The 25,752-nt window shown below is 37.6% G+C and overlaps 1 protein-coding gene and 1 long non-coding RNA gene across 5 annotated transcripts in view; one reads left to right on the forward strand and one right to left on the reverse strand.

Annotated features, from left to right (window-relative positions):
- slc9a8 (solute carrier family 9 member 8) overlaps positions 1-23,244 on the forward strand; it is a 37,355-nt gene extending 14,111 nt beyond the window's left edge. The window contains exons 9-17 of one of the 3 annotated variants that reach the window (XM_066702404.1): positions 1,487-1,625; positions 1,892-1,997; positions 2,431-2,547; positions 13,662-13,744; positions 14,149-14,260; positions 15,069-15,289; positions 15,572-15,718; positions 16,231-16,377; positions 22,816-23,244. In XM_066702404.1, coding sequence (XP_066558501.1) covers positions 1,487-1,625; positions 1,892-1,997; positions 2,431-2,547; positions 13,662-13,744; positions 14,149-14,260; positions 15,069-15,289; positions 15,572-15,718; positions 16,231-16,344 — 1,039 coding nt within the window. In that variant the 3' untranslated portion in view covers positions 16,345-16,377; positions 22,816-23,244. Of the gene's footprint in view, positions 1-1,486; positions 1,626-1,891; positions 1,998-2,430; positions 2,548-13,661; positions 13,745-14,148; positions 14,261-15,068; positions 15,290-15,571; positions 15,719-16,230; positions 19,521-22,815 lie in introns of those variants that run through there. The other 2 variants (XM_066702405.1, XM_066702403.1) reach the window with 2 other exon arrangements.
- LOC136748552 (uncharacterized) lies at positions 959-4,361 on the reverse strand. Of its 2 annotated transcripts, none has more exons than XR_010816593.1 (2): positions 3,947-4,361; positions 959-1,670 (listed from the first exon to the last, which is right to left on the reverse strand). It is a non-coding gene; the product is annotated as an uncharacterized LOC136748552 (long non-coding RNA). The 2 variants fall into 2 exon arrangements; XR_010816594.1 differs by having other exon boundaries at positions 959-1,735.
- Positions 23,245-25,752: the final 2,508 nt, after the last annotated feature.

The raw sequence follows: 25,752 nt of genomic DNA on the forward strand, positions 1-25,752 counted from the left end.
ACTTTACAAATGTTATCTTCTTTAGATACATTTATAAATATCTTTTTTTATTATTGTCATTGATAACTTCACTGAAACAGAATCTAAAATATATATTATACTATATAGACAATTTAAACAGTTTTTTTCATGCTTATTTTAAAAAGAACATTGTGTGTAAAATGTACTGAAATCTAGTCATTTCAAGTCATCATGATACCAAATATTAACATATTATTTTAGCAGTGCATTAAGTAAAAAAAATATATATTGTTTGTCAGTAATCAGACTTGATACTTATTTATCCTAAGGTTAGAGGTTTATGGTAACTCCTGTGGCTCTGCTGGCAACTGACTGGTCTCATTGGCTGATTGAATAACTAGCTTTACCAGCTCTCTGTGTTGCACATACAGTGCAATGCTCGTGACAGATTGTGTCATTGTGTTGACACAAGACACAAAAACTGGGAGTGTTCTGTTTCTTCTGTTTCTGACTGGAAACACTCTAAACAAACCGAGCCTTTTCCTCGAAAGTCGAGATCCGTGTCAGGTTACACGGAAAAAGAGCCTTCTGCCACGCAGTGACAGACAGCGTGGCAAGTGATTCTCGACGATGGAAATTGAGTGAACAGTCATGAAAGCTTTTGTTCTGCATAAAACCCATATAGAATTCTCCAAGACAATCCGCATGTCTTTCTCCAGCGTTTATGATGAGAGAATTCACTGATGTCCCTATTCTATTCCTGGATATGTTCCTATTATACTTCAAGTGCTATTCTGGTTTTCCACAGTAACGAGCAGGGTGTGGAGTGCGCCTTCCAGCTCACTGTTGAGAGGACACCTGAGACATGAGGCACTTTTTATTCCTCCTTGTTGTTCAGACCACTGCCCCCTAATGGACATTGATATTCTTCTTATCTTCATATTGTCGCGTCTTTCTTTTGTTCAGCGTGGATTTATATAATGACACGACAAGGATCGCCGCATAACTCAAGCACATTTATTTGTATGTTGCAGAAGTATACAGAACAGAACACTCACCGAAGTAAGCAGTGAAGATAAGCGTTTGTAATTTGGCGCTTAGCTCCAGCACAGGACACTAGACGTCCATGCCATGAGCTTCCAAGCCACCAACTCCTTTTTATAACCGGGGCACACTCTTTTGCGACAGGTCATACCCCACTGTTTCCGGGCAGAACAAGCCTTTTAATTGGCTAGCCCATAGACAATTTTCAACACAGAACAGTTACCCACATAACGTTATTTGGCACTTAGGCATTCATAACAATATCATACAGTTGATGTAATTTAGGTTCTCAGTCATTTATTTAAAGTAAACTATAAAAAGACTTTGAGCTTACTAAAAAAAATACTAAGCTTACTGGTAACTGTAATGCTAAAATAATCATAGAACAGATAGGGAAGTATATATATATATATACTTCCCTTTCTCACCACACCCCCTGCCCTCACAACTTTCTACTACCAATCTTCCTTCTCTCCACCAGCACGGCTGAGGGTTTCGCACGAGCAGAAAACTCCGGAGTGACTGGTTGGCAGACATTCCTGCAGGCTGTGGGATACTTCCTCAAGATGTTCTTCGGCTCGGCAGCACTTGGCACCCTCACTGGCCTCATATCTGCTCTCGTATCCTGTTGAGCAGCATTTCTCTCTGTGTGTCCGTCCTCTTTCCTGTTGGGTATTAACGTTCATTTGAAGTCCAGGGTTTGTAACCATACACCCATAAAGTCCAAGACCTAGATGAATAAACCGCAACCAAAGTCAAACTGTGGTCGTAGTATGCATCGGCATGAATAGTTTAGAAGCGTATAAAAATAATCAAGGTGTCTTGCATTGGTTGTTTTGATCTCTGCCAATTGGTATATATATATTTATTCCTTAACTGAGACAAGTCTTTGAAGCACTTTGACCTCAGGAAGACACCTTCTCTGGAATTTGGGATGATGATAATCTTTGCTTATCTCCCTTATGGCCTCGCTGAGGGAATCAAACTCTCGGGTGAGTGAAAGGAAGTGTCTTTTTGGCTCTCTTGATACGGTGCTGCACAGCTCTCAGGCCAAGACCACAAGTTCTCACTTTAGGTGGTGCACTTTGTAATGCAGCTGCAAACATGTGTGGTGTAGCTTATAACACATATATTTTTAATGATTTAAAAACCTTTATGAAGGCTTACATGTATAGAAAATACAGCAAAATACCTACAAGGGTTATGGAATGACTGAACCTGTGGAGACTGTGATCCCGTATATTAATTTGTAAATTTAGATAACGCATGCAAATTGTTTTGACGTGTTCAGGGTGTTATTCAAATAAGAAATGGAAGGGCCATCGGTCTTCTGATTTCAAGTTGCAGATTTAAGTAAACATTTAATGAAACTTGAATGAAAATGTGACGATCAAACTGACACTTCTGCCCTATATCTCTGTGCAGGGATCATGGCGATTCTGTTCTCTGGCATAGTGATGTCGCACTACACGCATCACAATCTGTCTCCCGTCACACAGATCCTCATGCAGCAGACCTTGCGCACCGTGGCTTTCATGTGTGGTGAGTCCTGCCGCAGCATGGTCCTCTCTACGCAGTCTGGCTTCCATTTAATTTACATTGGCCCCATCTTTGAAAGATATATATATATATATATATATATATATATATATATATATATATATTAGTGTTGTCAAAAAAAGATTAGATACTGACACGGGTGACCAATGATCTCCCCTCCCCAACACCTACAGCAGACAGGAAGAAACAACTGAACTGCACTGCTCTAGCAACTCCCTCTACTTGTTTATTGGCAAGGGTATATATACTAGCAAACACACTTAAACACACATATACCTATACATCTCTGTTATATTTATCAATAGACACTAAAGACATATACACCACTTTTCTTAGAGAAAAACGGTGAATTATAAATGTATATTTTGACCAGCCCTGTACTTATTATTGTTGTTACATTAGTGAATGCTCAGAAGTAGACTTAACATATATCATATTTAAGAATATATTGCATTTCATCTCATTACATATATATGTATATATATATACTAGCAAACACACCACACAGAAACACACACACACACACACACACACACATATATATATATATATATATATATATATATTTGTCATATTGATCAATAGAGAATAAAGACAATTTCACCACTTTTCTTAGAGACACAGTGAAGCAGCATTTGTGAATACTCAAAAGTATACAATAATATATGATATATTGCTGAATATATATATATATATATATATATATATATATATATATATATATTGTGTTCATTTGTTCATGCTCAAATTTATAGAATTAATAAATACAAGCACACACACACATACATGATGGTGACTTTGTATTACTATGTACATTAATGTGGTTTATACTTTTGATTTAAGGTGAACTTTTATCATATTTGTAATTACATAATAATATAAAAAAAATAACAATCATCATCATCATCATCATCATAATAATAATAATAATAATAATAATAATAATAATAATAATTCAAAAACATGTTAAACAAAACTCACCCTTACCCCAGGGTGGGGAACCTCTACTGTAGACCCTCGTTCACTCTTTCAACAGTTTAATTGTTACTTGTAGCACAAGAACAGAAACATGGTGGTCTGATCTTACACAACTGTCTATTACACTGTGTATTCAATTTAAATAGAAAAAAGGAGCAGTTCATAAAAAGTTCATAAAAAGTGTTAAATCTGTTACTCTTATGAGTCTCTACAGCCCCTCACGGTTCCTTTGCATTACAGTGCGTGACATTGACTCTTTACATTGAAATTTATGTTGATGTAGAACTTGTCAACACAAAATTGTACAAAATACATGAAATAATTAAACAAGACAAACATTAAGAACAGCAACCACTTTGAGTTTGACATTTTACAGTATAGAAATTAAATACGTTTTAATTACCACACGTTTTTCTTCAGGCTCTGAGCCATGCCCCGTCTTGCCAACAGTGTCAGAAGCTGAGCGCTCTGTGTTGGATGCAGAATATAGTTCAGCTGTGTGCGGTGAAGAGGGGAAAGGGAAGTGCAGAGCAGGCAGAGTGTCTGTGAGACGGGTCTCTGTCCAGCTTGTCCTACAGAGCCTCTCTTACCTGAAATGGCACTGGGCACACCCGAAGCAGCAACACCCCCAGGCAACAGGTCCTTAAGAGAGGACCCTGTCAAATTTAGCATTCAATAAAAAGCCACGGCTTTGACCATTTTCAGTTGTACTTTAAGATATCTTGTATATCTAGGCTAACCTGTTATTGCATGAAAAAACACATTTTATGAGAACAGCAAATAAAAGGGAAAACAAAGATATATAATTTAATACATGTTTTTTAACCACTCTTGCTATTACAAATAACTGAGATGAAGGCCTAAACTGGCTATCTAGTAATTGTTTAGAAATAAATGGTTTTCTGTGCTGAGTGTGCTAAAGAAATAATCTTCTCATTTCTATCATTACAGTGAACTAACTTGAATACATAAAGTATACACATAACAATTGCCTAGAATGAAATGTTTTTCTTTATGAAATGTAAGATTAGTGCTCAGAATAATTAGACATCTATATTTCTACCACGGGTTGATTATGTTGACAGTTTATGTCTGTGCTTTGCCATTAATCCAGATTTCACTTTGTTCTCTATGGCTTGGTTTCACAGAGCTTGATTAGCACTAGTTTAAGTACATTACTCAGAGTATGTCAATTTATCTAAATTGTGTATATATGGATTACTTTTAAATATACATATATCTCACTGTCTGTCTGTCTGTCTAAATGGAAGGAATATTTTGTATCTCCAGATGACCATTTTTTGTTTGAAAACAACGAAAAGAAGTTGAAATCGTTTAAAAAACACGTCAAGGTAAAAATGTTTATACTGTTTATCCACCGAGAGATATATGTTTGGCACTGGTATTCTTCTAGCACATGTACACCTAACAAAGGACCATAAAATGACATGATGTTACAACATGATGTACACAGAACGTTAAGCGATATGGCACTATGTTTGTGTAAAAACAATGAATGGTCACCGAAGGTTTTTGAAGTAGGAGGGGAGGCCTTTGTGTGATAATTGAAGTAAAGAAACTGAAACTTTGAAAGGAATTATTTCTGTCTCTGTGAAGAGTAATATGTCCGGGCAGCCTTGTCCTTCTGTATGTCTGGCTTCCTGTAGGAGATTTCAGACCAAAGCTGCTACACTGTCCTCTCACTCTTGAGCTGCAAACTGCTGCTCTGGCTGTTTCTCAAAGCTTTTACAAATGTTGTGGCTCTAAACTTCATTGAGTGTCTACAGGCTAGAGATGTTCTTGATTCCTTCATGTCAATGGAACATATTCACTTTATTATAGCGCAAATAACATATCAAAGGTAATATCTGGTCATAAAGTCATGGCCTTACGAGGCAAACCATGAAATATTATACTAATGTAAAAAACAGTATTGTGGGTTTCTAAAATGAAAAAAGCATATCCCAAAAGTACCAGAACATATATAACATTCTTGGAATGTTTTTAATTGTTTTCTAATAACCATAACACTACCCAACTGGTCACCTTCTGTGGATGTAAAAATGTTAAATAGGTTATTGTGTGTGTTGGGTTGTTCTTTCATTCATTATGTTGTTTCTTGTCTTTCTCTATTATTATTATTATTATTATTATTATTATTATTATTATTATTATTATTGATATTATGTGTGTGTGTGAATTTATTAATTTATTTTTGGGTTATTTCACATTGTGTAATTTTATAAAGGGTTTTAATAACTAATAATAATAATTTCAATTCAAAAAGAGAAAATCAGTATTTTTAAGTATTAAGTATTCAATTACAATGTAAAAGAACTATCTTAGATATGTAAAATATGGATATGTTGTGATTTGTTTTTATCACATTAAAAATCTAGTAAGGTCTTAGGAAAATGATTTCAGCATGTGGTAGTAAAGTACACTAACTTGTATCTCAAATATACAATTAGAAAACTCCATACTTTGTTAAAGACACCATGAAGTACAACATCATTGTTCAACCCTGGATTTGAACCCACAATCCAGAGCCCTAACCACTACTCCACAGTACTACCTGTTTCTAAACCCACCTATTTCACAACGTTTATTCTGCAACACGTTCCGAGCAACTGCCAACTGTTGTGTGGGTGTTGGGGGGGAGGTTGAGACCACTAGAGCCCTAGAGTTTTTCTCATGAGTGTTTTAAAAGCAGTGAATATGTTCCATTGACATGAAGGAATCAAGAACATCTCTAGCCTGTAGACACTCAATGAAGTTTAGAGCCACAACATTTGTAAAAGCTTTGAGAAACAGCCAGAGCAGCAGTTTGCAGCTCAAGAGTGAGAGGACAGTGTAGCAGCTTTGGTCTGAAATCTCCTACAGGAAGCCAGACATACAGAAGGACAAGGCTGCCCGGACATATTACTCTTCACAGAGACAGAAATAATTCCTTTCAAAGTTTCAGTTTCTTTACTTCAATTATCACACAAAGGCCTCCCCTCCTACTTCAAAAACCTTCGGTGACCATTCATTGTTTTTACACAAACATAGTGCCATATCGCTTAACGTTCTGTGTACATCATGTTGTAACATCATGTCATTTTATGGTCCTTTGTTAGGTGTACATGTGCTAGAAGAATACCAGTGCCAAACATATATCTCTCGGTGGATAAACAGTATAAACATTTTTACCTTGACGTGTTTTTTAAACGATTTCAACTTCTTTTCGTTGTTTTCAAACAAAAAATGGTCATCTGGAGATACAAAATATTCCTTCCATTTAGACAGACAGACAGACAGTGAGATATATGTATATTTAAAAGTAATCCATATATACACAATTTAGATAAATTGACATACTCTGAGTAATGTACTTAAACTAGTGCTAATCAAGCTCTGTGAAACCAAGCCATAGAGAACAAAGTGAAATCTGGATTAATGGCAAAGCACAGACATAAACTGTCAACATAATCAACCCGTGGTAGAAATATAGATGTCTAATTATTCTGAGCACTAATCTTACATTTCATAAAGAAAAACATTTCATTCTAGGCAATTGTTATGTGTATACTTTATGTATTCAAGTTAGTTCACTGTAATGATAGAAATGAGAAGATTATTTCTTTAGCACACTCAGCACAGAAAACCATTTATTTCTAAACAATTACTAGATAGCCAGTTTAGGCCTTCATCTCAGTTATTTGTAATAGCAAGAGTGGTTAAAAAACATGTATTAAATTATATATCTTTGTTTTCCCTTTTATTTGCTGTTCTCATAAAATGTGTTTTTTCATGCAATAACAGGTTAGCCTAGATATACAAGATATCTTAAAGTACAACTGAAAATGGTCAAAGCCGTGGCTTTTTATTGAATGCTAAATTTGACAGGGTCCTCTCTTAAGGACCTGTTGCCTGGGGGTGTTGCTGCTTCGGGTGTGCCCAGTGCCATTTCAGGTAAGAGAGGCTCTGTAGGACAAGCTGGACAGAGACCCGTCTCACAGACACTCTGCCTGCTCTGCACTTCCCTTTCCCCTCTTCACCGCACACAGCTGAACTATATTCTGCATCCAACACAGAGCGCTCAGCTTCTGACACTGTTGGCAAGACGGGGCATGGCTCAGAGCCTGAAGAAAAACGTGTGGTAATTAAAACGTATTTAATTTCTATACTGTAAAATGTCAAACTCAAAGTGGTTGCTGTTCTTAATGTTTGTCTTGTTTAATTATTTCATGTATTTTGTACAATTTTGTGTTGACAAGTTCTACATCAACATAAATTTCAATGTAAAGAGTCAATGTCACGCACTGTAATGCAAAGGAACCGTGAGGGGCTGTAGAGACTCATAAGAGTAACAGATTTAACACTTTTTATGAACTTTTTATGAACTGCTCCTTTTTTCTATTTAAATTGAATACACAGTGTAATAGACAGTTGTGTAAGATCAGACCACCATGTTTCTGTTCTTTTGCTACAAGTAACAATTAAACTGTTGAAAGAGTGAACGAGGGTCTACAGTAGAGGTTCCCCACCCTGGGGTAAGGGTGAGTTTTGTTTAACATGTTTTTGAATTATTATTATTATTATTATTATTATTATTATTATGATGATGATGATGATGATTGTTATTTTTTTTATATTATTATGTAATTACAAATATGATAAAAGTTCACCTTAAATCAAAAGTATAAACCACATTAATGTACATAGTAATACAAAGTCACCATCATGTATGTGTGTGTGTGCTTGTATTTATTAATTCTATAAATTTGAGCATGAACAAATGAACACAATATATATATATATATATATATATATATATATATATATATATATATATATATATTATTCAGCAATATATCATATATTATTGTATACTTTTGAGTATTCACAAATGCTGCTTCACTGTGTCTCTAAGAAAAGTGGTGAAATTGTCTTTATTCTCTATTGATCAATATGACAAATATATATATATATATATGTGTGTGTGTGTGTGTGTGTGTTTCTGTGTGATGCGTTTGCTAGTATATATATATACACTCACCTAAAGGATTATTAGGAACACCTGTTCAATTTCTCATTAATGCAATTATCTAACCAACCAATCACATGGCAGTTGCTTCAATGCATTTAGGGGTGTGGTCCTGGTCAAGACAATCTCCTGAACTCCAAACTGAATGTCTGAATGGGAAAGAAAGGTGATTTAAGCAATTTTGAGCGTGGCATGATTGTTAGTGCCAGACGGGCCGCTCTGAGTATTTCACAATCTGCTCAGTTACTGGGATTTTCACACACAACCATTTCTAGGGTTTACAAAGAATGGTGTGAAAAGGGAAAAACATCCAGTATGCGGCAGTCCTGTGGGCGAAAATGCCTTGTTGATGCTAGAGGTCAGAGGAGAATCGGCGGACTGATTCAAGCTGATAGAAGAGCAACTTTGACTGAAATAACCACTCGTTACAACCGAGGTATGCAGCAAAGCATTTGTGAAGCCACAACACGTACAACCTTGAGGCGGATGGGCTACAACAGCAGAAGACCCCACCGGGTACCACTCATCTCCACTACAAATAGGAAAAAGAGGCTACAATTTGCACAAGCTCACCAAAATTGGACAGTTGAAGACTGGAAAAATGTTGCCTGGTCTGATGAGTCTCGATTTCTGTTGAGACATTCAGATGGTAGAGTCAGAATTTGGCGTAAACAGAATGAGAACATGGATCCATCATGCCTTGTTACCACTGTGCAGGCTGGTGGTGGTGGTGTAATGGTGTGGGGGATGTTTTCTTGGCACACTTTAGGCCCCTTAGTGCCAATTGGGCATCGTTTAAATGCCACGGCCTACCTGAGCATTGTTTCTGACCATGTCCATCCCTTTATGACCACCATGTACCCATCCTCTGATGGCTACTTCCAGCAGGATAATGCACCATGTCACAAAGGTCGAATCATTTCAAATTGGTTTCTTGAACATGACAATGAGTTCACTGTACTAAACTGGCCCCCACAGTCACCAGATCTCAACCCAATAGAGCATCTTTGGGATGTGGTGGAACGGGAGCTTCCTGCCCTGGATGTGCATCCCACAAATCTCCATCAACTGCAAGATGCTATCCTATCAATATGGGCCAACATTTCTAAAGAATGCTTTCAGCACCTTGTTGAATCAATGCCACGTAGAATTAAGGCAGTTCTGAAGGCGAAATGGGGTCAAACACAGTATTAGTATGGTGTTCCTAATAATCCTTTAGGTGAGTGTACATATATATGTAATGAGATGAAATGCAATATATTCTTAAATATGATATATGTTAAGTCTACGTCTGAGCATTCACTAATGTAACAACAATAATAAGTACAGGGCTGGTCAAAATATACATTTATAATTCACTGTTTTTCTCTAAGAAAAGTGGTGTATATGTCTTTAGTGTCTATTGATAAATATAACAGAGATGTATAGGTATATGTGTGTTTAAATGTGTTTGCTAGTATATATACCCTTGCCAATAAACAAGTAGAGGGAGTTGCTAGAGCAGTGCAGTTCAGTTGTTTCTTCCTGTCTGCTGTAGGTGTTTGGGAGGGGAGATCATTGGTCACCCGTGTCAGTATCTAATCTCACCGTTTACATCTGACCTGATACCTTGTTGTAATTTTCAGAGCTGTCACAATTAAAGACTGACATTGATGCATATTTTACAGTCTCATTTTTTGAATGTCTATACCTCTCTTTTTCTTTTATTTTCCTAACACTGTACCATTCCAAACCTAATCATAAAATATATAACCTAAAATCCTCACACTCACATCACTAAACACAGTTTAAAATACTTTTTTGTATTAAAACTTTGTTGTTGTTCTCTTTCTACTTTAATTTATTTTATTTTGCTAACAACGTATCATACCAAACCTAATCATAAAACGTAACCTAACACAAATAATAATAAGTTTAAACTTAAACATTACACACACACACACACACACACATACACCATCAGAGTGATATGGCGGCAAACACTTGTCAAGATGACCTTTCCAAAATTCCTGTCATCCAAACAAGATGGCTGTCATCCTAACAAGATGATGGTCATCCTTACAAGTTGGCTGACTGGAGAGGGTCAAATGGTAAAGGTTAGGGGCCACCTGTCACTTTGACATTAAGTGCTATTATCACTACTCGCTCACAATGAGCACAAGATGGCGATAAGCAAAGTAGCTGCTGCTGCGGAGGCTCAACTGAATCTTGTTGAAAAGAAAAGTGGAAAGAGCCAGGTTTGGAAATTCTTTGGATTTGAGGCTGATGAAAAGGGAAACATCATAGATCAGCAAAAACCTATTTACAAACTGTGCTTTCGCAATTTTCTGACAAAAGGAGGAAACGCATCAAACTTAATAAAACACCTGAAAGACAGACACCCGGATTTATTCAAGCAACTAAAGCAGGTGAGTTTAAAAGCATATTATCATTTGCATTATCGTTTGCATTATGGATGTTTTATGTCTAGAGAGAGAGTTAAATCACAAAAACATCACGGTTTATGTAGGCTATTTTATGGTTTGCAGCATACACTTGGCTTCAGCTAGCAATGTCACGAAACCCTACTTGTCTTTACAGGTAGACTACTGCTGTGCAATACCTAATACTGGGGCATATGAAAAGATAGGGCACAACAGGGTTAACTAATTTTACAGAGGCTTTTAGATTACATAGTTTGCCAACATTTGTGTGTTGGGATTTGGGAAGTATATTTACATTTATCAGTGTTTTGATTGTAGCCTACAGTAGTGCAACCAAACTTTTAAAAACCCCATGAAGCGTCTGCACTCGTTCTACTACTTTCAAATGATGTTCAATATTTTTGAGCTCTACAAAATTCTCTAAGTCATCTGCTGAGTTTGCTTAATGTCTAACACTCAGTCCACACACGTACACATCATTTTTTGCCTTTACATGCATTTTAATTGTATTGTCATGTTCTGTTATAATTAAGTACAGACATATGTATGGCATAAATACAGAACTTTTGTAATTTAACATAAAATAATTCTTATCTAAATCTCTTCTTTTTACAGAATCCGTCTGAGGGAGAGCATGTTGAGCATGGAAGTCTTCAGCAAGCATATACACAGCAAACAGTTGCAGAAGCCAAATATGTCAAATATGACAAAAAGTCGTCCGAAGCAAGAAAACTGAACTGAGCTGCTGCAGAATTCATATGTATGGATAAAGTTCCTGTCTATACAGTTGAAAAAAGTGGATTCCAGCAAATGGTTCAACAGTTCAACCCCAGGTACCAGCTGCCAAGTAGAAATTATTTAATGTACGCAGAGATACCTCACATCTACAATGAAACCAAAGACCTCATAAATCACCATCTCAGGGGGAAACCATTCTACGGTTGTACAACGGATCTGTGGACAAGCAGAGCGGCAGACACTTTCATGTCTGTAACTCTGCAGTACATAACTGAATCTTGGGAGTTGCAGTCCTGGTGTCTAGGCTGTTGTGGGCTAAATACAGATCACACAGCTGAGAGTTTGATGGAGGCCTTTGACGAAAAAATGTAAGAATGGAAGTTGGATATTGCAAGGATGGCAGGCATCAGAGCAGATAATGCCTCAAACAACAAGAAAGCCTTTCAGGCGTACACGTGGATTCCTTGTTTTGGGCACAATCTCCATCTTGCTGTCAACAAAGCAGTTGAAATAAACAGGGTGTCCGCAGCACTGTCAAGGCTTCGAAAAACAATATCTTCCTTCACCAGATCACCAAAACTTTCATGCCAGCTGGCTAAAAAGCAGGAAGAGCTGTCCTTCCCAGGACATAAATTGATGCATGACAAACCCACTCGTTGGAATTCATCTTATGACAGGTGGAATGTTTTTTGGAGCAGCAGCAGGCTGTGTGTGCTGTGCTTGCTGAAGTCCGGAAGAAATGGTATCTGATGCCAAAAGACTTCGATATCACCATTTTAGAAACTGTGAAAGCGGTTCTTGAGCCACTCAGCCCTTTCATTGATGCGCTTAGTGGTGGGAAACATACTACCCTGTCCTCAGTCTTGCTATTAATGTGGAAGATATTTGAATGCCTTAATCTTAAACAGAGCGACTCTGCTTTGGCCCAGGAGATGAAGGAAAACATAAGTGCATATCTTAAGAAACGTCATGAAGACATTCAGCTGCAGCTTCTTTTGAACACTGCAACTTACCTTGATCCAAGGTTTAAGGACAGTTTTGTAGTCCTTAAGGATGAAGTCAAAAAAAGTTGCATCAAGTTGTTCATCTGATAGAGTTTTCAGTGATGCAGGGTATATTGTAATCACGACACGCTCAAGACTGACACATGAAAACATTGGCATGCTAGTATTCCTTTCTGCATATTTGGAAATAGCACCAAAAAAGAAAAGTTAATAAGGTACATTTCTACTGATGTTCGTAATTTAATTTGTTTGAACAGGTAAGAAAGACAGTTAATTGTTAGTGTTGGAATGAAGCACTTTGTACGTTAGTTTGGAATTTGTTCCTATTGTTTTTTATTTATTCTGTGGCATGCTTGTTTATTTAGTGTTTTTTTTGTACTTGGTAAAAACTTGAAGTAAAAGTTGCAGAAGTTGAAGCAAATCTTAAATAAGTGTTCATTTTAATCATACATTGCACAGTTTTGTTATAATTGAAAAATTAATATATTTAACTTAATAAAAAGTGTTGGTCAATGGCATTTTTTTGTGTTGCATACTTTTATAATAAAAATTATACTTATTTTTGTTATTAGTTCTGCTGCTAATGTTTTGTTAACTTTGTTAATAAAAGAGTGTTGTTCAGTAACCTGTTTTTGTGTTTTGCTTTGGTATCGAAAATGGTATCGAGTACCGTGAAATTTCACTGGTATTGGTACCGACTACTGAAATTTTGGTAACGTGACAACACTAATATTTAAATATATATATAATATATAATCTGTTTATATGTATATATGTATATATTTATTCAATGTGCAAGATAACAGATACAATTAACATTGATGTTATTACTTTGGTTGAATGAGATTTGTTACAGAATTATAAGTGTATAAGTCAAGACAATCCCTGTTAACTTCTCCCTTCTTGTGATTTGTCTGTCCACAGAGACCTGTGTTTTTGCTTTCCTGGGGCTCTCCATATTCAGTTTCCCTCACAAATTTGAAATCTCCTTTGTGATCTGGTGCATAGTAAGTAATACTTCAGTGCGCTATGGTCTGACTTTAATCCTTTTACTCTGTTTTGTAGCTGGATTTCCACCATTATAGCCGCTAGAGACTGGTCCTGCATTTGTTTATTTTTCAAGTGAAGCACATCTTTTCCCTGGAAAAGTCTTGGGAGCTTGCTTTATTTTTGAATTCATGTATAAACAAATAGGAGAAAATTAGAGAGATTGTTTCTCATTTCTTAGCAAGGACACATCAGGGTATGTTGCAGCACATATTTGATATCTGATATACTCGATCTTTGTTTTGAGAAACAAATGAGCTGAGGAAATGGAGATTGGCTTGAAACCAGCCTTTCCCTCCAGGGCTTCGGCTCCACGACTGATCTGCTTGGGACTCCATCTCCCTGCTCTGTGTTTTCTTGGCAGGTTCTGGTGTTGGTGGGCCGTGCGGTCAACATCTTCCCTCTCTCCTTCCTGCTCAACTTCTTCAGGGATCATAAGATCACTCCCAAGATGATGTGTATCATGTGGTTCAGTGGTAATATTTTACCCGCAAACCTCCGTCTTTTTCACCTTTTTGCGAGCAGAAATGTTCACGGATGGCGCACAGGAAAATAAAATGTTCAGTGCTCACGGACGTTAAGTGCCAAAACCTAATTCCATACCAGCTAACCCAGATTATATGATGCCACGGTCAGTCTAGACATTTGTATCAGGTATCGGATTTTAAAAACACTAACTGCAATATAACATAAACCCGAATAATTAGCTCAGCGCGATACAAATGATTAAGAACACAATTGAACAAAATAAATAATACTAAGAATAAAGTGCCCCTTGCCATAGTAGGGTGGTCCACAGTTTGCAAAGTTTTTTTATCATATTCCTCTACCTCTCGCCGATTCACTGCTTTGCTGTTCCCACAGAGAGTCTTGCGATTTTCATGTAAATTTGTACCCGTGAAAATATTTATGTATACTGTAAATGCATTCCATACAAATTTGTTAAAAAATAAAAAACTTTCCCTGAGAGACATGATATCTCTCTGTAGGATGTGTTTGAGTTTTTGACCATGCTTACTTTTACGTAGTTTTCACTGTCAATTGCACAAAATTATAGAATAATTGACGATAATTTAAATAACACAGATTATTTACACTTTTAACTATATTTTTCCTCTGAACTTTCAATGTGTATTTATTTTTTGATAACAGTGGTGTAATAATATTGTTTATACATTATTATGAGGATGAATTTTCCTCTCCCACCCTGAATTCAACCTGTGTGGAAATGTCTGTTTTTTTTTTTAATTGCCCAAACTCATTCCTCATGCCCTGACCCCACAGGCCTCCGGGGTGCCATCCCCTATGCCCTCAGTCTGCATCTGGGTCTGGAGCCCATCGAGAAGCGCCAGCTCATTGGCACCACCACCATCGTCATTGTGCTGTTCACCATCCTGCTGCTGGGGGGCGGCACCATGCCCCTCATCCGCCTGATCGACATCGAAGACAGCCAGAGCCGGCGCAAGAGCAAGAAGGACATCAACCTGAGCAAAACTGAGAAAATGGTACAACCCAGGCAGACACAGTAGCTAACATGGCACATTGATTAATTTATTGATTTATTTTACCAGGTGGGTGAGTGTAAGGAGGAAAAGAAACAGGACGGCCAAAAGAGGTCTTGCTATGTGAATTGTCCTTCAGAGATTGTATTCTAGGAAGTTAGTGGTTATATGAACTTAACAGGGTATAAATACCAGGATGTTGTTTTCTAGATGGTATCCTTTTTGGGGCACCAATCTTTAATTTGGGTCGATATCTTTATTAAATCTGTGCGTTGTCCTTGCCAGGGTAACACGATTGAGTCAGAACACCTGTCAGAGCTGACGGAGGAGGAGTACGAGGCACAGCTCACCCAGAGGCAGGACCTCAAGGGCTTCATGTGGCTGGATGCCAAGTACTTGAACCCCTTCTTTACCCGCAGACTCACACAGGAGGTGAGCGTCTCTTCTCCGCTGTTCGTCCTGCCTTAGCAACTTAAGCTTGTTGCCGCAGTCTCAGGCTGCAGGGGATTTTGTTAGTCATCTTTCCGAAGTGTTAGGAAGTAACACTTCTTAAATAAAAAATTTTTTTAAAGTGTTAAACTGTGGTTTCAAATCACTCTTAGACTTTTTTAAATAAACCAGTACTTTTTGTGGCATGGAATGGCAAAGCTGCTATTTCATCAGAAAATATTGGGTGTGAGCAAAAACCATTAGAACTCAAAACTAAATAATGTGCAGTATGTATTTTTTGGAAGTAGATGTCTGACAGATAGGTCTGCCTGCGCCGCAGCTGCCGCAGTAATCCGAACGGTCAACCTGTACATCTGCAGAGGATCGCGGAGACTGATTTGAGTTAATGCCTTTAAACGCTTGTCAATGAGCCGCGAAGATGCGTGCCTGCACTTGCACTTGACAACTTTAACAATCCTCTCCGGTGGCTTGGCTGTCTGCCCCTCTCTCCTCAGGACTTACTGCACGGCCGCATCCAGATGAAGACGCTGACAAACAAGTGGTACGAGGAGGTGAGGCAGGGGCCGTCGGGCTCCGAGGATGACGACGACGAAACGGAGCTCCTATGAGCCACACAAGGCCCTGCCTGAGGCGTTTCTACTGTACGGCACTACTGCGAAGTCCACACGGTACACTGTGTCACTCGGGAGGAGCACTAGGGGGGTCCGAAAGGGGTCCAAACACCACACTGCAAACTAATGCCAATTGAGCCAGTAATTTAACTCTGTCTGCAAATACCCAAGTGTACAGATTGTACACGAAAAAGAAAAAGACAACAATGAAGGGAATTCACTTTTTCACGGAATCCGTAAAAGCAATATTTCTGCACTTTCTAGGAATGGAATCCTCCTTTTATTTTCTTATTTATATAGTTCAGTGGCTACTAAGCACCTGGGATGAGACGCCCTCCTCTGAAGCCTCTGTTTGCAGGCTCTGTAGACCTTTCTTTATAATCACTGTTCACAGGTTTCATTGAGACCCACACTAAATGGGATCAGGCCAACGAAAGAGTGCTTGCATTCTCCTCTGTGCTGCTTCCCCATTTCACCTTCTCTTCGACTTCACATATTGGGTGGTTTGTCTGCAGTTGCGTTTTTTCTGGTGACTTGAAGTCTGAATGTTTATTGAGTTGTACAGCTAATGAGGTTTAACACATCGATTTTGTAATTAGCATTTTGGGGTTGTTTCTTTTATTCGGTGCTGATATGTCACTCTGTAGCATCTAATTTAGAAGCTATAGCCAACATTTGAATGCTGTCTCCACTAGAGGGATCCATTATCACACTTATTTCCACCTCTCATCTCAAGCACCACCCCAACCCCCTCTCCTCTTTCACTGCAGAGAAAATGACGAACCTGATTGGCTCAGTGTAAATGTGAAGGGCCTCTAAATGACTGATGGCTAAGCTGTGAAATTGCACGTTAAAGTCGGGTGAAGGAGAATTTGTGTATTGCACTGCTGTGGGATTCTCATTTAACAAATACTGGCCCAATCTACATTTGATTCATGGCCTCCCATTATCATTTGTTCAGGAAACCTGGATGTTTTTAGGACCTTGTGAGACGGACAGACACAAACAAAGCATTTACAGGCGCCACCTAAATTTTGAGGTGACTATCTACTGTATACATTCATTAATCTGAGCCCTCTCAGGATTCTGTAAGCAATCCGTGTTACAGTACAGTGGAGATGCAGAAAGCTAGGTTTAAACATCTTTAATTCTGTGTTTGCCATCAGACTGATCACATGAGGTTTGTATGAAGACAGTTTTGTAGCCCAAGCTGATCTACAGAGGGCACTGTGGACTAGGTTCACATACAGCCCCCTGTCTAATGTTGCAATAAGCAGCCCAAAAGCTTTTCCACACTCCAGGGCTTACTGTGAGTCTGAAAGCTCTTCCTTTACACTAGTCCTGCCTGAGCTCAGTGTTAGAGGACTGAGATATCAACACTTCAAATGAAGAACAGCTATCTGAATTTCAAAGGATTGATCAGATAAGCTTAAAATGCACGATAGCCTAATGATCTGATTACTGTAGACGTTTGAAAAGCTGCGATTTTAATCTGTCTTCAACAAAGTGTCTTATCAAAACATTACATGTTTCTCCAAAAATCTTTTCTTTGACAAAACCAGAGCTTTTCCCAGCTTCATTTCACAAGTGGTACTGTGGAAGAATTTAAGTGTTAAGTCTTGTCTTGTTAAGTCAATTTACTAATTTACCCTAGCACAGTTCCCAGACCACTTCATTTTAAATAACTGGAGTCACGTAACACCCTGGTTCATAAATGTGTTACAGTTTTCAAACCGATTACGGTCTCTCTAAGTCAAAAGATGTTTTCTTTTCTGAGCTTGGGCCAGGGTTTTCATTGTAATCTGGAGGCCAACGGAAATACCTTCTTTTAAACTGATATATAACAGGTATAATATAGCACAGCAGCCTCTTTCTCACAATGTATGAAGACATTTCTGCTCTGTAAAATTAAGTTCAAGAAAGGGGGACAACTGAGTGAACATGAAGAAAGTAGGACTTGTTAAAGACTCAAGCTATTCATCTGTGATTGTTTTACTTTCTATTTATTTTATGTCTCCTTACAATGAATGTAAATGAAACAAGTAAATTGTACGGGTTGGGAGGTATTGGAATATTCTTTAGAATGAATGGGGAATGTGTTATTTATGTTTTTTAATTAAATTTTTTTAGTACATCCATTATTTGACATATGAAAAGCACTTTTAGTAAATTAAATCTCAAAACATTTCTGAAGTAGACTATATGTGAATAGCAGGGATTGAATATGGATTGATGCAACTGCATAGAAGTATAATTTACAGTGATTCTCATACATTTTAGTTTAGCCTTGTCTTTGTTAAATTATTAGTATTAGTATGAAGAAAATTGATAATATAATATGTAAGGGAGCAGAAATATACAATTTTATATTTTCACTTTGTTCCATAATACATTGTATCAAATTGTCCTGCTTCATTCCAAACATCAACCCGATGGCCAGTAACATAATCCAGATGCATTGAGAGCTTCCTCTCCATTTGAAAGGCATAGTAATTAATTTGTATTTATATTTTTCATTTGCTTTGGGTGAAATTTTGTTTTAATCCAGCACAATGTGGCAATGTTGTCCAACCACTTAACACTTACCTTCCCTCTGAAGATTTCTTTGTGTGTTTATTTCCTGGTTTTAATTTGTCAGTGTTCTGTCTTCATTTCTTTCTAAACACAGTTAAAACACTCCTTTCTTCTTTCTTTACCGCTTTAAATTGTCTACATGTAACAATGGACTCAATTTTACATGATTGTATTCTAACTGATGAAAATGTGACAGACTGATGTTGCGTCCAGGGTGTTCCCTATCCAGCTCCCCCCTGATCCTGCACTGGATGGATGAATGGTTTAAATAATCTGCTTTTCATTATCATTTCTATTGTATACATATGTGCCAAAACTTTAGATATTTTAAATGTTTTATTTATTAAATCCTTCATAGAATGATACAAATAGTATACAAAGATTTGGTTTTGATTTAAAAAATGTAAGAAAACCAAGAGAGCAAATCAAATGGTGTTTGTTTGGAATCCCCTTAAATAAATAGGATGCAGCAGGATAGACTGCAAACCCTGCAATTAAGCTACAGGGTTTCTACAACTCACTTCTGGATGCTATCGCAGCCTGTCATTTAAAAAATAAATCGTAATGAGAATGTACTATTAAAAAGAGACTTCCAACTATCTGGGGTGACTCATGCAGCATTTAATTGAATATTTTATCACTGATTTCAGTGCTTCTGCTTATTTCTTACATTATTGTTAGTAGTATATGGTGTAGCGAATTAAACCTTCACTGTGCAGATTCAAACTAATGATCAGTCGTGCAGCAGAAGCTTTTACGTGAAGCAAAATGCATTTTGATTTTATTTAATCTAGGCTTCCTGTCTTCTTTTGTGATGCTAGACACACACTTGATGCATTCATTTTGTCAATTTTAAAGTAATATGTCAACCACAGCAGGAGAACTGTCCTTGTGCTCTTTAAACTGAGAGATGCTCTCTGCTCCTCAGCTGTGTAAGGAGGTTTGAGCTTTGAAAACGAAAGGCTTTGAAAAAGTACTCATCCGACTTTAATGTAGTATAAATATATATTTCACATCATACCCCAGGAATATGTTTTTCTATGTGAATAGTTATAACAAAGTTCTGTGAATAAGATATGGTAATATTGCGTGTTTAGCATAGAGAACTTTAGGGAGAGTTCCCAACTGATTTATAATTTCAGTTGATTTTAAATGTATTGATATAAGGATTTTGTTGTGCCTTATTTTAATCAAATAACGTATGTAATAATTTATAATGATGACCTTGATTAAACTTAACGTGTAGAAAAGGTTAATCGTGAGCCTAGATTCGACTGATTTCAGTAACAAACGCACCAAAAAAGCTGTTATAATTCAGTTATAAGCACCAACGTCATTTCTCATTTCCCTCTTTTTATTTTCCAAACTTGTCCGCTGCGTTAAAATAATTAAATCAATTCTTCAATGTATCGAAGCGATACCCGCCGAAGGCTTCATTCCATGGCTCACTTCCTCTTGGTTTGTCTCCTTTTTCAATTTTTGGAATGAAAAGGTTTGACTACGAACCCCTTTGGGCGTGTAGAGAAGAGACCTTATCAAGGTAGCAAGGTCTTATGGAAATGCAACATTTAATTTATTCAATTTTCCTAATATGCAGTGCTGCAGAATTAATGGCTCTGGAAGTTGAGAAATAAAATATGGAGTGAGCAACTCCAAACAAAATTAAAAGAGAGGGAAAGTAAATGCCAAGTCACGTTTAAACATTTGCGGTCTGGATTCTCTGCCAAAAGCAGGAACCTAAAATCAGAGCTTGAAACTGGACAGTATGTAAGTGTGTCCTAGCACACAGTACTAGCACTTCTCAATTCAAAACTGCTTTACATTGAAGATTTAATGTGAACTACCTCCAGTCAAAGCCTTGAGTACTGGCACTTTTTGCTTTCCTTTTCAAGCACTGCCTAAAAATATAACATACAAAGTTGCTGTTGATTGCAATACTCCTGCAGGCTTGTAGGCGTAGTGATGAACCAATCGTGTGGACAAAACAAATGTGGCAGGAAGTTATATTGATTAATATATGCAGCCTATGTGTGTGAGAGGTCTGTATTCTTGAGACAGAGGTTAATTTAAATGCTGATGTTTTAGTTTATCTAGAGGTTGACCCGGGTAATGTATGCCATTAATCAGGACAAGAGCTCTTAAAACCTTCACAGTAACAACAGATATGTATGAACACTGTGCACAACTTCCTGAAAGAATTAAGTGCGGGATTTCCATGTAACTAAATGTGTATATATAGTGGCTGACACATCCTGACCGAAGCATGGTTTAAAAATGAATGAATGAATGACGCACACAAACATGTTATTACCCATCAAATGGACTTGTATCACTACTTATAATATCCAATTTCTGCTGCTATTTCCAAAACATAAGCACTGAGCTGCTCTGGGAGTTAGTTCGTTTTTTTTTTGTTTTTTTTTACTGTTGCTCCCAAAAAAGGAACCCAATTAGTGCAGAGGAGGGTGTCAGCAGAGAGGATATCAACCACAGCCTCATAAAGGCCCAAGAGCATTTAGGTCACTTGCGTTCTGCACTAGCTGTCCTGAACTTTCACTTTTAGGTGATCATGGGACACAGAAGACGTACATTCATAATATAAACTGTCGTTGAGTGAAAAGTAGAGCTTGATTAGCTCCAGCAGAGTCAGGTTGATACGGGAGTTATTGTTGTTCATGAATCAGTGTGTTCCTGTTGACCGCACATCATAAGTTCAGCATGTGAGGCAATACTAAATCCAGAGTCTTGATGAAGAAACAAGAACTCTGACGTGGATTTTTGCTTAAGTTTATTACTGTGCAATAGCATTTCAGGGCACGATGCTTTGTGTAATGGCTTTTATAGTCACTAGCGTGCTTCTCCACCTTGTAGTTGGATGGACAAGTCTGTATCAGAGACTGGTTAGAAATTAGGTCACATAATATATGCAAAGGAAAATTCAAACCGAATTAACCACATTTCAGAAAGCAATGCCTTATACTCACCTTTTAGAGTGACCTTAATTAGCAGTTTATCCTCTTAAAATGCCTCAGTGGAGTTAATACCCCGTGTTCAATTTTTAAAGGAAATATTGTCAGTTATGAGGAAAAGAGGTGGAAAAAAGAGAGAGAGGATAGTGTTAGTGGACATGATATGGTGCCCCTTGCTAGTTTTGTAAAGTACTGACCTCCAATCTCAGCTGAGCAAGGTTGTCAGAAAGATGTAACCAAGTTAATTAGCAGTCTGTCCACATTGTTGCTACGCCTCAATAAGACATCACTGTATGTTTATATAAATGTACCAAATGTTCGTTGGTGATATACAGCTCGCTTGGTATTGCAATATATATTTTTTTGTGAATGATTTGAAGTAAGACAGCTATTTAATCCTTGTTGGACATCACATTGGCATTGCAAATGGGCCGACTAGGAGAAGGGATTTTTGTATTTTAATCGTAATTCAGTTGCAAGCTTTCTACACTTGAATGATGCTTGCAGTAGTGTAGATAACTGAGAAGTTAGAGTGGGGAGGCATTAATTTGCATGTTGAAAATAAAGCATTATGCTTGATTATACTATTTCATTCTTAGCAAACAACCTATCTTTATAAAATGTTATCAAAATAACTATTTTGTGTGTAACAGAAAATAGTTCAGGAAATTGTTATACGTAAATCCCTTAAGTGCATGTGTGTGTGTATGTATGTATGTATATGCATATGTAAATTATTATAGAGATTATTTGTATATATTTGAATTTACAGATAGATGGAGAAAGAAAGAGTGAGTAGGTTTCAAGACCTGAAGAATTGAGTGTGAAGTACATTGTCCTGCGTCAGAGATGGGATGAACGTTTATACATTGCTGGCGAGTAAAGAGCCCCCTGGCTCCCATAAATCTCTCCTCTGTCCCTACAGCCAACTCTCGCCCGGTTGCTGTGATCTGAGAAGCATCCCCACTGTGCAGATCATTGCGAACAACACTTCAACTTCCTTCAGATACCCTGAGAGCCAATAGTGTTCAGGAAGGATTACTACAAGAACAGACAGTACCTTTCAGCTGCACTTATAGAAGCCAAGCAGGAATGCCTTCACATGTGTTTTGTGTGGAAATTGTATTATCAGTGCACCAAATATGGTTGCAATTCAGATGATTCCAGAATACACTGGAACTGTGGCTTTCAGAACATTTTGTAGGTGGTAAAAAGCACATGAGCTGCTGGTGTATAGCCTCTGTTCTGTTAGGGTAATATTTCAATGTTTCATGTCTTTTATTTCAGCTATACTGTATATATGCAATATGACTTAATTAAATGTTCTGTCAGAGTAATGTCAACTAATGCGTAACTGATCAACATGGAAAATGTCCATAATGTCAAAGTGAAATGTATAATCTGCAAATTGTTCTAAATTAATTACAAATACAACACGTAAGATACTTGAATGCATAAGTAATCACACCATTGCTATGACACACCTGATTGAGAAGTCTTCAGAAGTCACATGATTATTATAATGGAGTCCACCTCTGGGCAATTAGGGTGTGTCACATGATTTCAGGTTAAATACACCTGTCTCTGGAAGGTCCTACAGTCGGTTAGTACAATTCCTAACAAAAACTACATCATGAAGATGAAGGAACATTAAATGTAAATCTGGAATAAGGTTCTTCAAAAGCACCAATCAGGGGTAGGATACAAAAACATTTCCAAGGCATTAAATATCCCCTGGAGTACAGTAAAGGCCATTATTAAGAAATGGAGAGAAAATGGCACAACTGTGAATCTGCCTAGATCAACTGAGTATCTGGGCAAGAAGGGCACTAGTCAGGGAGGCCACGAAGAGGCCTATGGCACCTCTAAAGGAGTTACAGTCTGAGCTGAGCTGAGACACTGTACATACTGCAACAATAGCCCAGGTGCTTCACAAAAGTGGCTTTATGGGAGAGAAAATAACTAATTAAATCTGGGCTAGAGTTTGCCAGAAGGCATGTGGGAGACTCTGAAGATTCTTTGTCTGATGAGACCAAAATTTTGTCCTCAACACTAAGCACTATGTTTGGCTCAAGCTTAACACCGCACATCATCCTGAGAACACCACCCCTACCATGAAGCATGGTGGTGCAGCATCATGCTATGGGGATGCTTCTCTGTGTCAGGGCCGGGAAGCCTTTTAAAGATAAAGGGCAAAATTGATGCAGCAAAGTACAGAGAAATTCTGGAAGAAAACCTGCTGAAGTCCGCAAGAGACCTGGGACATAGGAGAAGATTAATCTTCCAGCAGGACAATGACCAAACATACAGCTAAAGCCACACTGGCATGGCTTAAAAACGAAAAGGTCAATGTCCTGGAGTGGCCCAGTCAAAGCCTGGACCTCAATCCAATTGAGAACATGTGGAAAGATTTGAACATTGCTGTTCACCAAAAGTCCCCATCGAACGTGATGGAGATTGAGCAATTTTGCAAAGAATAATGAGCAAACGTTGCTGTGTCTAGATGTGCAAAGCTGGTAGAGACTGATCTACATAGATTCATGGCTGTAATTGCTGCCAAAGGTGCCACTACCAAATATTGACTGACGGGGGTGATTACTTATGCATTTTCTGTTTTGTATTTGTAATTAATTTAGAACAATTTGCAGATTATATTTTTCACTTTGACATTATGAACATTTTCTGTGTTGTTCAGTGGCAAAAACTCCGGATTAAATCCGTTCTGATTTCATGTTGTAACACAATGACATGTGGGAAAGTCCAAGGGGGTGAATACTTTTGAGAGACACTGTATCTGTCTTTTTGTCTATCTACCTTTCTATGTATTTGGGGTGCATTTTGGATCTCCAAAGTCTGAAACAAAGGACACCAAAGACATATAGAAAGAGGACTGAAACCAGCTTTGTTTTTATAACTTAGACTAGGAATAGGCAATAGCAATAGCTATAGAATAGGCTGATAGCAATGTGGATGAGCGGGTTTGTGGGATGTCTGTAACTTTGAAAGAAACTCAAGTTGCAAGTAACAACCATATCATCTCTCCACCACTGGACATTTGGTCCGCACTGGTATAGTATTTGCCAACATCCTTACATCTTGATCCAGAAAATCATTATGATCATGTTAAGTCTCCTTTGAGTCATGGGAGAAAGTGTGTTCTGGCAAGATGATTAATAATTGCAGTCTGAACAAAATCAAAGGTGAAAAATAAAATATTGTGCACAACAAAGTAGCTAGGCTGCTTGGCTTGAATGTTTTAATCATACTTCACTGTACTTGTCTGGCTGATATCTTTCAAACATTAAATTAAGAAAATCAAATGTTCTTGTCATGTAACAGTCGCATTACATTTTTATTAAGCTTTACATATATATGTAAAACAAAATCAGCTGTAGGGGTATATATATTTTGAACAAAATGATGATTCAATCAGCGTCAATTTACAAATATATGACCAGTTCCAGTTTCACAGCACAGTTTCGCAGCCCAAGTGCGATTCATTAATCTCACCACAGGTAACTAGGTAGCCAGTACAACTCAGGTTTTGGTGACCAGTAATTCCCAGACAATTTGCTCCTCCATGGTGGGGGAGTGTCCAGGTCAGCAAGACATTCACAGATGAGATCAGAATAGACAAGTGACTGATCCTCACGCAGTTGTCCCAGTGTGAATCATCCTGCCCTTCATTATGTGTGTCCACAGGTTAAAAATCAGACTATCCGAGTCTGCACCGTAGTCAGCAGTGATGTAATTTAGGTCAAAATAAAAGTCGAGTCTCTTTTAGTCTAACTTTGCTGTGTCTGAGTTCCAAGCAGACTCTCGACTGTTTAAGATTGAACCTTCTGTAGGTGGTTCATAGTGT

The sequence above is a fragment of the Amia ocellicauda genome, chromosome 4 (assembly GCF_036373705.1).
Source record: "Amia ocellicauda isolate fAmiCal2 chromosome 4, fAmiCal2.hap1, whole genome shotgun sequence".
NCBI classification, from domain to species: domain Eukaryota; kingdom Metazoa; phylum Chordata; class Actinopteri; order Amiiformes; family Amiidae; genus Amia; species Amia ocellicauda.